At 40.0% G+C, this 14502-nt stretch overlaps 1 protein-coding gene across 50 annotated transcripts in view; it reads right to left on the bottom strand.

Annotated features, from left to right (window-relative positions):
* The window catches only part of LOC125949482 (modifier of mdg4-like), a 33380-nt gene that overhangs the window by 17632 nt on the left and 1246 nt on the right, over positions 1 to 14502 (bottom strand). For 29 of the 50 annotated variants that reach the window (XR_007468667.1, XM_049676513.1, XM_049676548.1 and 26 more), the window contains exon 4: positions 13733 to 14459. Coding sequence is in view for 48 of the 50 variants with exons in the window: in XM_049676513.1 (XP_049532470.1) it covers positions 13733 to 14459 (727 nt within the window). In the remaining 2 variants the exon portion in view is untranslated. Of the gene's footprint in view, positions 1 to 192; positions 852 to 938; positions 1570 to 1640; positions 1891 to 1962; positions 2085 to 2228; positions 2513 to 2620; positions 3003 to 3068; positions 3484 to 3629; positions 3788 to 3873; positions 4201 to 4311; positions 4709 to 5450; positions 5898 to 6018; positions 6196 to 6290; positions 6394 to 6464; positions 6982 to 7129; positions 7976 to 7998; positions 8685 to 8771; positions 9322 to 9372; positions 10364 to 10394; positions 11569 to 13732; positions 14460 to 14502 lie in introns of those variants that run through there. The other 21 variants (XM_049676515.1, XM_049676508.1, XM_049676553.1 and 18 more) reach the window with 21 other exon arrangements.

Raw genomic sequence — 14502 nt, 5'->3', positions numbered from 1 at the left:
AATTGTTGAGATATCATGCGTTCCATTCATTCAGATAAAGCCGGAAAATAAACAGGAAAAAATAAAATACTGGATTAGTTGCAAATATATGGTGGAATCATTTCGACATGTGAATCTACATACTGACATACATTTTAATTAAACATCTAGCAAAGATTATTTGCTATATAACGTAATTTCACATATTTTCATATATTTAAATCTTGTTCATTTATTTCCCTTATTACAACACTACGAAAACTATCGCTGAATTCATGTTGTATCGCACTTATGTAACCACTACCGCCACTACATGCATTATTAGCTGCCAGTTTACAGCTTTACTTCATTACATCTCACGATACTTTTGGGGTGTGGACAATATACAAGTTGCCCCTACAGTCACGCTGATAATCGGGTACAAGTCAAACGGTACGTGCGATGAAGAATTGCTTCTCTTAAATTGTTAAAGCAAATAATATCCTAGTTACTCAGATCCATGCCAATGTCTTTTCTTCAGTGTTTTCCGGCATAGCTCGTTGACGGTAAGTGTAGCGTGGAAGGGACGTCGTGGTTGTGATTATGTTTCATTCTGATTTCTCCTGGTATCTTGCCATCGACGATAGCCAAGCATGGGCACTTACACTTATAATACTGATTGCATTTCCAGTACTGTTTGTTATTTCGCTGGCGATTACGGAAAAACGTTATACCATTTATAACTAGCAATTCCTTGCCGCTACGCTGGGATTGTTTATAATGCCACTTGAAGATACCCTGCGATTGTTTGTAATGCAATTGTGACCAAAGCGGTTTTGATTGAACCTGATGATCCGAAACGGAGTCTTCATACAGATGTCTATCCGATTTAACTGAAAAGTAAAATAAAAAAAACATGATCAGTGAATAATGTTTCAAATTTTCTTATACATTCAATAAACAAAACTAATATGCGTAAACCGTGATATGTAAAGGCAAATTCAATTTATTTACCGCCAGCAAACAAATGGAGATGCTGACGCTTTTAAAGCACATCCACCGCATTGTGATTGTGAGTGTTTCTCAAAATGCAACTATCTGGATCGGCAGAGTTAGTGATGGCACGGGCCTTGCACTTTGTATGCCATTTGGTACATTTCCAATACTTTTTTCCCGCGTATACATTATTTTGTATGTAACGATGACCTTGGTAGATGAGCATGTTATTACCACGACCGTAAGTATACTGCAGCAATTTACTACTGCCTGATTCTATTACATCTACAATCTGAGCCTGCTGTTCCCTTTTCGGAACCTTTCTATCGGAAGCCACCATAGAGGTTATTTGCATTTTTCGGTCGCTAGCCAGAATACCATCCTCAATTTTTAACCGTCCTCCAACGTGTTGTTGCTGTGAGGTACGAATGCGTTTCCTTCCTGAAGTACTCTTGGCGACAGGAATCTCGATTTCCACCGTCAATTTGTGTTCTTTTCTATTTCCCTCGCCTTGATGTGTCTGTGCCACAGCATAATTGGTACGGCCTAGTGCTATTTGCTTTATCCTTGTTGCAGCAAGGGGATTTAACCGTTTAACGTTGCCAAATTGTGTTTCTGTAAAAGAAATAATAAGAAACGAAGAAGCAACATTATAAATTGAATTCCAAAGAAGACCATTCATGGTGTTCTGATTAATCTCAAAATGAATGTTATTAGGCTCGCATAGCTACGTAAATCATTAAAGTTCTTTTATTTACGCAAAAACTGTATACGTGATTTTATGGATGCCTATTACTTAAGATGCTGCGATTCATCTCTTTTCACTTTTGTGTTGGGCCAATGGTTATGGGTGCCACTAGTTTGAACTATCTTGGGTAAGCGGCCTTTTTCAGCAACTCTATTGGTGACAACACGAGCACGGCAGGTAGTACTTCCCTACGACAGAAAGGTAAACTTTGTTACGAACTCCAAGATGCACAATACTTCTCTCAAACCAATATAGCTTACCTTTTTGGAACATATCCAATACATCTTATTGGGCCCTATCCGATTTTTCACAAAGCGGAAACCATCCACAACAAGCAATCTACAGTTACGCTGTCCGGTGATGAAAGATATAGTATGACGACCTGAAACGACAAACATATGTTATTACCTTAAATTGTACATACAGAACATAGAATGTGTAATAGTGGATAATGTATTAATGCAGCAAACAAATAGTTATAGTCCTATTATGTTAACTTTCGCCAACGGGTATATTTCGAACTTACTATAAATATATTAGGATACGCGTCAACAAGTCAGATACACAAACCCACCCTATTATGTGTCTTTCATTAAAAAGGGTCATGGTTGTGCGAGGGATAGCGTACAATCAGCGTTTGTTCTCCACTCTTTTGGACATAGGTTAGAACGCGAGCCTTGCATTTGTAAAGTCCCGCTCTAGCACACGACCAGTAAACTTTGTTCATGCACTCCTTATTCTTGGTGAACGAATAGTTGCCGACCTTCAGCTTTCGGCTTCCTCGAAATCCCTGGATATAGCGTACATAATCTGCAAAATGTAATAAAGGGTCATATTAACAAAACGTGAAACATTGCTTTTAATCATTAAATAAACAGGAAACGCATGTATAACAAATTACAAAAAAGCCGCATTGCATCAAACTGTCTAGCTGGCAGATTGAAGGGGTTTTATTCAAATCTTTTTGTAATCGTAATTTCGTGTCAGCTCCTGGCAGAACCTATAACGCTCACCATTTATCGATCGGCCATCAAGCTCTCCTGAAGTCGGCTGATCTCACTTTCATTCAAAAGCATCTGATCGCCTGGGCGATTTTTAAGATAGTCTGACGTGCAATTGTTTTTATGTTCAGCGATTATTTTTATTAGACCGCCCCTAAGTTCTTGCAAAATTATCTCTCCCGGGCAACCGTATTCAATACAATTCCAATAGCTACGATACGCTCTTCCCATGGTTTTGCGATAGATTTTATCACGAAGTTTGATTAATTGTTTCTTGGCGCTGATTGCAATAAAAATTGCTAGAAAGAAACAAGAAGAAAATAGATCAAAACTAAGTAATTTGATGTGTATATTCGCTAATTAATCTGTGCGAACAGAATCACTAAGCTAGAAAAAAGTTAATCGTCAAGTTATTTAAATGGTACTTCGAACTCAGCATACTTGGAGCAATTTTCTTTTTATTTCAACACAACTGCCAACCGTCCTTTCGCCTAAGATTGCGTTTTCTATTAACGCCTAGTCCGTACGCCAAGCGGCGCATCGGAACGTGGTTGTGTTGAAAATTGATACGTGCATCCTTTCCCTCGACAACGATTGTAGCTTTACATCTCAGTCTACTCGCCTTCGCACAACGCCAATACTCGCAGGTTGAGGTCTTTATGTTGCGATGGTAGATATAATCTTGATAAATGAGCTGCCGTGAACCGGTGTTAGTTTCTGTGATAGTAAACTCGTTAACACCAACCACTTTCAAACAGTGCTTCCATTTCCGAGGGCGCGCTGAAAATAGAAACAACAATTAATCAATGATTTGGACCATCGACACTTATTTAATAGGTACAATTGTTATACATAGTACGTTTAATACAAAACTGCGGAAAAGAACAGGAAATCAGCAACAATTAAACCTAAAATAATTTATTTACATTTCAATTCTGCTCAGCGGCAAGCAGTAGGCTTTATCTGTTTTTTCGTGCAACTTCGGTATGGTTCTGTATATTGTCCAGTCGATTGCGAATGAAGTTGCGCACAGTATTTCTGGAAATACTTTGCTTCTGTTTTTGATACACATGGACGACGTGTGCTGAAACAGATAATATGGGGAACGAGTACAGTAAAAACTCTTTATAATACGACCCAAATTAACCATGCGTATTTAAGAGTACTCACTTATGATCGCTTCTAGCATGGTTGAATCCAACTTGTCCAACGGATCACCCATTTCGCCAACAGATTCCTGCTTCGTTCCTGCCATCTGGAGCGTTTCCAATCCGTACATAAGCTCAATCAAACGGCTTGTGTAGAGGGCTGGCTTTGAAGTGTAAATCGACCACAAGTTCTTGGTTGAGATGTAGACCGTACTACCTTTGTAAAGTGGCACTTTACGAGGGGTTTTCTGGTTCTCCAATGGCTGATCTTTCAATATTGTGTCAACTGTGGATCGTCCTGTTCGTTCTGTTTGCTTTGCATCAGAAGTAGCTGGGATTATTCTTTTTGCTGAAAATTGATTGAAAATGAAAGAAAATGTTATGGTAATTCTCATTTTAAAGTGGTGACAACGGAAACTTGTAGCTCTACAACACTATATTAGTAAGAGCATTTTGAAAATACGTTATATGTAAAATATGTTCGTAGGCATTTCATTTATTTGAATACAATTATCGGTTTGCTTTGATGACACGCTGTTTCCGTTTCACGATATCTCGGTGGGTGTGAAAACCATTTAGGGGAGTAACCCGTTTGGCGATTGTATACACCCGTGCCCGACATTTTTGATTCCACCACTGATTGCAGCGCCAGATTTTTTTCGGTTCGCCCGGACCCTCCTGTGAAGGAACACTTTTCTCAAACACGAAAGGTTGACCATGATAGAGTAGTTGCTGTTTGCCTCGCATTGTTGTCGAAAATATGGCTACATTACTCTCCTCCGAAGACCGGATCTCCGGATCCGAAGGCGAATCTCCAGAATCGTCTTTCTTCGACACCAATGGGAACTCTGTTTGCACTGGAAAAAGGATTGAAAGGAGAAACCCAAATGAAATCTGACAAGACTAAAAAAAGAGAACATAACATCTAGCTAGCGACGTATAAAATCACAAAAAACACCATTGATAGCAATTGATAAATATTAGTTTATTAAATGAAATGTATTGTCATTGGAGACTACACACTAAAATTATCAACGAACCTCAAGGATTCTTAGGCCGTAGTCTACCGAACGAGATGGATAACATCACATCACATAAGGTGCATAAGCGTTTGCGGCTGGTTTTAACAGTTTTTTTATATTTCTCCGAATATAAAAAAATTTTTTTAGGTCAACATCAAAGCCATGAGCGGGTTTCAGAATTCGATCAATATGCTTCTTGGGTGCAATGCCTTTAAGGGTGATGCAGAATGGATTGTTAATGTGACTTGTGTAAAGCTAGTACAGATGAAGCATCCTATGCGGTATGTACAGTCCATCATTAGGATATCTTGGTCAGCAAACCCCATCCTGCAATGGCCGACTCACTATGGAGCTCACTACTGAGGGATCTGTCCGTGGGGATTACATTGTGCAGCAATGCATAACCAGCTTAAAATAAACGATGGGATTAAACATCTGCTGTGGTTCTGAAAAGAAATACAACAAGACACCTTTGAATATGTACTTCGTCATTTCCACAAAACTGCCGAAACGAAACAGAAGCAAAAGTTCATCCACTGTCTAGTTTCTACAACAACGATCATATTTCAGGTATGACACGGCAGCAGCTAAAATGAACCAGGCAGCATAATGGATTTATTTGAGCTCATACACTGCTACTCAAATCGAAGCTCGTCGAAATTTTCTCCTAAGTCACAAACATTTTTGGTAACACAGTGGAACACTTTCTGCGCGGCCATCAACTCCGTCGCTGGATGGTTGTGACCGTGTGTACCGAACCGAATCTTGTTGTCGCCTTCAGTAGAAACACGGGCCTTGCAACGGGTTTTTATCGTGTTGCTGCCTTTACAGCAAAGCCAATTCATTGTTCGGTTGTGGCGCTTCTTCTGGACGTACACATAGCCACCGAAATGTAAATTCATCGTACCACGTCGATTAGGAGCGAAGGTAAGCGACGTCGAATACCAAACCTTTGGGAGTGGCTCTTGCTCGCTTAGTGGTAGTGGACGCTCCGGATTGAACGTATAGCTATTGAATAAAACATCTGCAAAAGATTAAAATCACATAGTTTGATGAGAAAGTTCGCCAAAAATGATTGAAATATGCTTAAAAACAGAAATATTAAAGGAGCAAAACACATTGAACATATAAATTCCGTGCCATTTCATATTTCATTTTATTGCTTCGGTCATTTGTGGTCGTTCATTTGCTCCCTCATCACTAACGCTTTCCTTCCACGCCTTATTTTGTCCGTTTCGCGATCATGCGTATGGTAGTCGAAGCAAACGTGTGCATGGCCATCTCGAACTATTATTCGCGCTCGACACTTGTGAGTGGTGCATCTGAAGGTTAGCACAATAAGATAAGAAAAAAAGGCACGTAATACAATGATTAATTCACGTGTCGGTAGAATTTTACTGCAATCTTTCAATCATACCGTATGCAGCGCCAGTAGCTGCTGCGATTTTTGCGATACAGAAATCCGTTCACGACCATGAATGGGTGTCCACGCTGACTGTAGATGTACTCCAATTTGTAGCCTGGTGTAGCGAGATTGGACAAAAAACGTTGGAAAAATATCACAAAGAGCTTCTAACCATGTTACACCGAATGGAAAAAGAAGTCACTACTATTGCCGCACACGCAACGGTTTGAAATTGTTCGATTTGCCCAGTCCGTAATTCATCAACTAAAAAAAGAAAAAAAAGTTTGATTTGTTTCCTTTATTTGCTACTATCTTCATTTTTTTGTCCGCATTGTTGCTTCGTATTGCCCGACGTCTTTCCCAACATTTCCCTTCATTTTTTGCACTGTTTTTGTGTATCTTGCCCGTGTAAGACATTCTTCGCTGAAAGCTGAAATTTTTTCTATGTTTAAATTAATCGGCACTAGTTCAGACATTGCTAATCGTCGATGTTCGTGTGGATGGCAATGACTGGTTTCTTTTAGAATCTTATTTCCATCACATATGAGTCGACCCTTGCATTGCATCGTCTTATAACGTACACACAGCCAGTAAGTTCGAATTTTACGCTGCCGCTCGCAACGATAAATGAAACTGTCTCTCGTTAGTAGTGGTGCCCCGCGCTGACTGCGAATGCATAGATGTCCTTCAGCACTTTTGTTCGCTTTAACGATATTTTAACATGAAATTGAAAAAGGGATGATAAAAAATGTTAGTTCTGACATTAGTCACTTCACTCAGTTAAAAACGAAGCAAAACTAAAACATAGCATTTATAATTTCTCCGCTTCTCCACGAGGTGAAGAAATAATTACATTCTTTTTTGATGAGGCGCATCCAGTGCTTGAATAAATAATTATTGCGTTACATTTATTACTAACAAATGTCATGACACCGGCTCAGAGGTAAAATTTATCATAAATATTGCATTTTTTTTTTAACATATATAATGACGGGCGAGCCGTATGCTAAATATTGCATATTGATAAAATTGTTGCTCATGATGTTTTAGCATTGCTTGCGATTTGCGAGACTGCATTTCGTATTGTAACGAATACATTCAACGGGTCACATTTACGATATTCTCCTGTGCCCATTGACTACTATCAGTCAGCTCCACAACGCGCATTGGTTTCCATTGCTCTATTAAACACTACAACTCCACAACCGGCAACTGATACTCCTCCATTTTAGGAATAAGCATTGCTGGAATAATAGTCACCACACCAGCCCTAGAAGACTCATTCAAAACCGGAACGGCGACAACAGATGGAAGCGCAGAGGTTTGTTGCTGCTGATCACTGACCGACTGTTGATGCTGATGCTGTTGCTGCTGGTGCTGAAGCTCGTGCTGCTCGTCGGCATTATTACGACGAATAATACGCTGTATCTTTTCTGTGTGTGGTGGATGGTTGTGCTGAGCACCCGTAAGCGCACTAAGTCGTCCGTTCTTAACGACACAACGGGCACGGCACCGTTCCTCCTTGATCTTGCGCGAATAGTTGTGGCATCGCCAGTATCCTATTTCACCCCGGATACTATGGCAGTTATACAAATACTCATTCAATACCAAACAGGGTGTAGACCAGGGACTCTTGATGAACTTCAACTCCGCCGACATACTAGCGCCGGTAGCAGAAGCACTGTCGAGCAAATTTTCTTTTGAAGATGTGGAGAAGAGAACGATAAAAGCGAGCATTAGTCACATACGCAGCGCGACCTTGCGTAACAGAAAAGACAGTGATGTTGCATAGGTTTCCTCGATTTGCGCTTTTGGAAATGTGTAGAAATGTATGGAAATGTATTAAAACATCCTTCAAACAGAAGGCACTTGCGATTCTCAGTTACTTTTCATCAAATAGTCTTTGCCTTCTTGAAAAAGAACAGAAAACATATGAAAACAAGTACAAACAGTATAAAATGATTTTGTATATGATCATCGGCATATTGACGATGGTCAAAACTTATTTGTTGTTTTGTTTATTTACCAAAACTTCTTTATCGCCATTTTCTTCTTTGTACTTCTATTTTCACACTTTCAATTTCTCGTGAACACATGTCAGGTGATAACGTTCGTCTTAATCCGTCGGCGGTTGCTGTTTCATAATTGTGTTTCCTCGCGAATGATCGTGTGTACCACGAATGCTTCGAATACTGTCCATGTGAGTGACGATTCGCGATCGACACGATTTTTTTCTTGAGCGCCGGTAACAGCATTCCCAGTAGCGTAGATCTCCTCGTTTTTGGTTCAATGTGTAACTGTAGCCCATAAAGACGAGGGAACGCTTACCATTTTGCTTGGTAACAAACTTAACCTGTGAGTGCGGCGTCTTGGAGGATGTTTTCCACCAGAAGCTTTTTGCAGAAGCTAAAACGAAGAGTTTAACAATAAGAAACGAACGTGTAGAACTAAAAAACCGATGAAGAAATTCGTTGAAACGGGACCAAGAAGAATTTGCAACGTATTGCAACGACTACAGGTAGTTGTAAATGAACAGGTTCATACTTTATTGGCTTTTGGATCGATCATTAACGGCCTTCAAAGAAAGTATGTCAGAGTAGGTTATGTTCCCAGCTATCGCTGCAGAAACTATGCGTGCCGTGTCGCAGGGATGGTTGTGTTCCTCTAAAATCAAATACGTGAATGGAATTCCATGTCATTTCAACTAGTTTCTCATGGCAGTAAGAAAATAACGGTGATTTTCTCTCATTACCTTCTCGATTAGAAATGTAAAGACTATTGCCGATTGTCTTCAACCTGCCGCGACACTTGAGCGTGCGATTCCTCGCACACTCCCAGTAGATGACGTTCTTCTCGCGACCTTGTCGGCGTAAGTTCGATCGGTAGATGTAGTTTTGATGGACTAACTGCAGCCCTCCTTTTCGGCTCGAGACAAACATGTGCTTTTCTTGTCTATTGTCGGGTTCCGGTTTAAAGCGGGGACATTTAAGCTTGTGAGGCCACATGGCTATTGCATCGACAAAAATAGGTTCGGTTTTGATTTCTGTAAATAAATGATGACAAAATTAAGTAGTGCACAGGCAGAAACGGAAGAATGATTTGTTAAAACATAAATTACAGTCACATGTTACTATCGATCGAAGGAAGTTTAACTCTAATGCAATGGACATAGCTAGATAAAGGAGGTAGCTATAGAAATTTCGACAGGATCGGATCATCGATTGGAGTTATTAGAAAATATTTCTGAAGCTATCGGTTACAGTTTACTTGCTATTTATTCCTAATCAGACAAGCCAACAGTTTATTTCTTTTCGCGCTTTTCTCGTCATTTCATTCTTCTCAGATAAATTATTCCTTTGTATACAGAAATCCGGTCGGTGATAACACTTGATGTGATTGGCCTTTTCTCTTTGTCTTCGATGATGAACTGGAATGTTCTTTTTCTTCCGCTGCGGTTGTAGCACTGTCAAGAAGAACTAGTTTGTACTCAGAGCCAGTATCGATTACGTCTACTTGCTGCCTACTTGGATCTATTGAATCGCGCGTATATACGTTCACATACTCTTCCAAGTCTTCTGGATTGTCATAAAGCAATTTATCCTTAATCTTGCTCTCGTGATTAGGATGCCGATGATCGCGCTTTACACTTATCAGAGAATTATGTTTCGTGACACATGTAGCCCCGCACTGATACTTAAGGAGATCGATACAACGCCATGTTGTCCTACCATTCTGGTGAGTTATTTTTCGGTTATAAATGTACCCTTCATGCACTAATTGTGCGCATTTCTTTTGTGATCGAATAAATTTTATCACCATTGTAGTCTCTGGGGGCTTTGATTTCAAAACTGAAGACAATGGGTCAGAGGGAAAAACGTTTGATGGGCTATCTAGCTTTGTTTCCATTTGTTTTGCGATCTTTTGGAGCATAGCAGATCCCACATTCCTAATTGATCCGATCTTCGATGTCTCTCCTCCGTCTCCTTCTCTACCCCTGCCGGATGGCAAGCGAGACTGTTTTGGCAATGAATGAGGACTGAGTTCATGTGTCATTTTTCGTCTGCTGGAGAATGCAGTAGGCAATCCTAAAAGAGAATCGCAACCAACAAAGAGGACAAGACAAATGGGGACGATAGAAAACAAGTACAATCGGGATGGAAAGTGTTCTGTTCAGCAGTGTTGGTTGCAAGAAAGCAACATCCAACCACCGTTCGGATTTATACACAACAAATCAATTGAAACAATTATACTCATTTCAAATTCTTTAGCTTTATTTCTTTGATCATAATAATTGAAGCGGGATTTCTACAATAGATAGTAGAAGTTAATTCCCCCTACGTTGGCCGTCCCTCAGTGCAGTCTGTGTTGATATGCTGCTAGCAAGACACTGCTTTACAATAAGGAACATAGGAGAACGCATCATTACGATGTGTTAGTATTCCCTGTAGGTATCAGGCCTTTTGAATTGACGATGTACTTATTACCGTATGTTAAGACTATCTAAAAGGATAATAGTCTGCTGTGCAAAGATGAAGATCAATTCAACTTATCTGTTATCTGTTGAGTATGCTCCACTTCCGGAACTATTTCTACCTACCCTCCTCCTAATCCATTATACACCTTTATCGCTTTTCGAAGACTTCTTAATTCCAGGGAGAAAACTAAACAAAGGAATGTGCTTTGTGATTTACCATGGACTCAGGAACTCATTCATGGCGACCACTCTACTAAATATGCACTCGTATTTATATGCCCCATTATTACATGATTTGGGATTTGCTTCGTAGATTACAATGAATCTTGCTAAAGCAAAGAATGCACAGAAATGGCTTATCGGGACAATCATCACAATATGTTGTAACCCATTTGGTCATGGGCTTAGGTTTGGCACCAGACTCCAGCTGAGATTGCTTGAAGCAGGAAACACATCGCTGGCGTTGTGCAGGTTTTCCAGCGCTTTTTTTAATTTCGTGATATTTGTTTGCTCTCTGCTCCAATCGCAATGATGACAGCCTGCGTAACGTCTCCCGGGGTAATACAATACCCTTTCTTTCTCCGCCAGTATTGTTCGCATTACTTGACATACGAACGGAACCCTCAACTATTGATGACCGTTTCATCCTTAACGATCGATTGATTGTCGTAGAGGAAGAAGGATCATCGCTGCACTCGGTCAGGAATTCCTCCTTCTCTTGCTTGATTTTTACATCACAGGACACGTAATCGTTGCTGGTAGATGTGCTGGAGACATCAAATAACCCCATCAATACCGAACATGCGGTTGCAGGATCTACATTTGAAAGTACAATCATATCGCCATCAGTAAACAAAATTAGCGGATATATCAAAACAAAATTTACAGAATTCACATACACGCAGCTGGATAGAATTAAGCAGTCAATTCTGTTCTGCGTATGTTTGTATTTTCATTTTAGTCTTCTGTAATTACATCCGCTCGTCATTTCGACACACGAAATAACATTTTAATAGCCTCTTACATCGCAGGAGTCATCATCCTATACTGTACGAAGCTCAAGGATCGAACGGATTATGACCGGGGTTCAAGAATAAACCATTCGATTTCTGAAAATGAAAAAATACACTGCTAAAACCATAATGCCACACTCATTTTTGATAGCATAGACAATACACACTCAAATTCGAAAATCTGAGATTTGTTTCTGATAACAAAATTATCATCTAAAAACCCTTAAATAGTTTCACCCGCCCCTTTCTATCCCACAGAAACTGTAGTCCGATGCATGTATACTTACCTGTTTTGTAAAATTCAATTGCAGCTCTTAAACTGGTATGCGCACGAAGGCCATTTTGGAAATTAATAATTCTAAAATTTCGTCAGCTCTCAAAAAATGTAAACCAGAATGAGAAGCTACATGTTTCCAATATGACCAATTTAATTCAATTGTTTAATTTTACGTTATTGCCATTTAACATCGGAAGAATTATTAAAACCAAAATAACCTTCGTTCATCGCATGTCAAGAGGCGAAGGCCAACGTGCCGACCTTATTCGGCATTTTTTTCTCAATTTATATTAACCTATTGTCTATATTATTGATACATTAGCTACATTCATACCCACCTGTAATATCTATTTTACCGCTGAAGACCCTGGACCAGGTCTTCAATCTGATGTTCTTCGTTCGTCGAGAGTTCATCATCCGTACATTGTTGAGGTTCTGCAATGTTCAAATCATACTTACTCCATAAAACGATAAGCCATTTAAAGGCAATACATATCCGTCGAAGTTCACCACACATACACAAACACATTTACTATGTAATATTTTCTGTCCCGAACTTGTTCAACTTTCTGTATAGAATCGAATCCGATCAATTGGAACACACAATAGAACGAAATTTTCACGAGTATCGAGATCGAAATGAAATTTGAATACGCGAGGGTGTTCAAAATTGTGGCCGAGCGACAGTCACTGTTAATGTTAACGCGGAAAAGACGGAACTTATTTTAGCGATTCCTCTTGAAGATTGAAATAAATTAATTCCGGCACACGCGTTATACGCAAAAATATGCAATATAGTATTCCTTACGAATCTATACGAATTGACAGAATATAGAAAATAAAATATTTATAAAATATATATATATATGTGACAGCATAATAAAATATATAAAAATACATTTTAGCGTGCAAAAAAGATGTGGTTAATAGGAACCACTGCGACCATTTCAGATGATAATACCATTGCTGTTAATACAAGTAGCGCTAGGTATACATCTCAAATAATCGCTGGACGAAAAGAGTATTGCCAGTTATCTTTTCCCGGGCACTTAGATTTCAATATTGAATAAAATCGAAAAAGCATTCATTTCGATGCGAGTTTGTATTACTTGAGATTAAATTGATTCAATTATTATGCTTGATCTTCACATGGTAGGAAACTCTCCCAAGAATTCATAAGTCTTACCTTACGACATACAGCACCATCATTTTCACTCACTCCACGCACTCGCGATCACTGTAGCGGATATAACACGCGGTCAGGCACTCCGGATTATTCACAATTTTTTGCGAACAAAAACCCTAGCTAATTACTCACGACTAAAGTTAGAAAAGAGGGGATGGATGTACTACCCCAAACACGTTTCCCGATCGTTTCATTTGGTGTTCTGTTTTGGTTCTATTCTCATCTACACTCATATTTTGTACGCTATATTTAAACTTTTTTTTTAATTACTGCCGCTGCACTTTTAAACTGCTTCAACATATCTGGAACAGTATCACTCTGGAGCAGCATCTTCGCCGTATCGATTCACAGTAATAACAAAATATATGCAATTCTCAAAACAAGTGAAGATCAAGTTTTTTAGGCCCACATATTATTCCAATGGGCAAGTTTGAGCCAACGGGGAAAAGTATAACCAACGCCACTGATTTCCCAACCGATAGATGAATATCTTGTGACACCTACCTTGTGATGCCTGTTCGTTGCTAGTGCCATCCGATGCGTATGATTCTCCAAATCCAGAAGCTCCTGCCTTTCCATCTTCGCCCTCGGTGAAATAAGAATCCTCGTACTTTGCCAGTTCGCCGTATCCGTCATCGTCAACGTATTGGTCACCGTCGTCGCCTTGTTCCTGTTCCTGATCGGCCGTCTGCTCGTTTTCCGTCAGCGATTGGTCCTGTTCCGTTTCTGCCTCAACTGTTTCGATCTCGGCCTGTTCCTCGACGTAATCAGGTTCAGCTTTAGCGTTTAATGGTTCCATAGCCAGATCAACATATTCTGGTTCTGCGGTCTGGGATGGCAATTGTTTGACGATTTGTACAGTCTGGATTTGTGTGGTACTGTCCGAGGAATCGAGCACATCGGTACTGCTGACCGATAGTTTCGCCCGCTTGGTGATCTGACTCGGCTGCACATGACGCTGACCGAGCACCCGCTTTTGAGCGCTGGCTACGTGCAACTGCTGAACTTGTTGCACTTGCTGAGAAGCCGGCGACGTATGGTGCGAGGCTGGCGTTTGAATTTGTACTATTTTATCGTCCCCACTTTCTTCCGATTCAAGTTTGTAAGACTGAGCTCGAGTGCGCTGTGATTTACCGCGAGACGGCACAATGTTGGCGGTTGAAATGCTCACCGGTGCAGGGGTGGAGGGTATTTCTTTGGCAGGAGACGCTTGTGGCGGTGCACTATCTCCCTGTGATCAAGAAGATAGCAATGTAGGTTTGCATTATGTTAGA

This window comes from Anopheles darlingi, chromosome 2 (genome assembly GCF_943734745.1).
Source record: "Anopheles darlingi chromosome 2, idAnoDarlMG_H_01, whole genome shotgun sequence".
NCBI lineage: Eukaryota > Metazoa > Arthropoda > Insecta > Diptera > Culicidae > Anopheles > Anopheles darlingi.
Note: the sequence above shows the minus strand (reverse complement) of the source record. Positions and strands in the feature narration are given on the sequence as shown.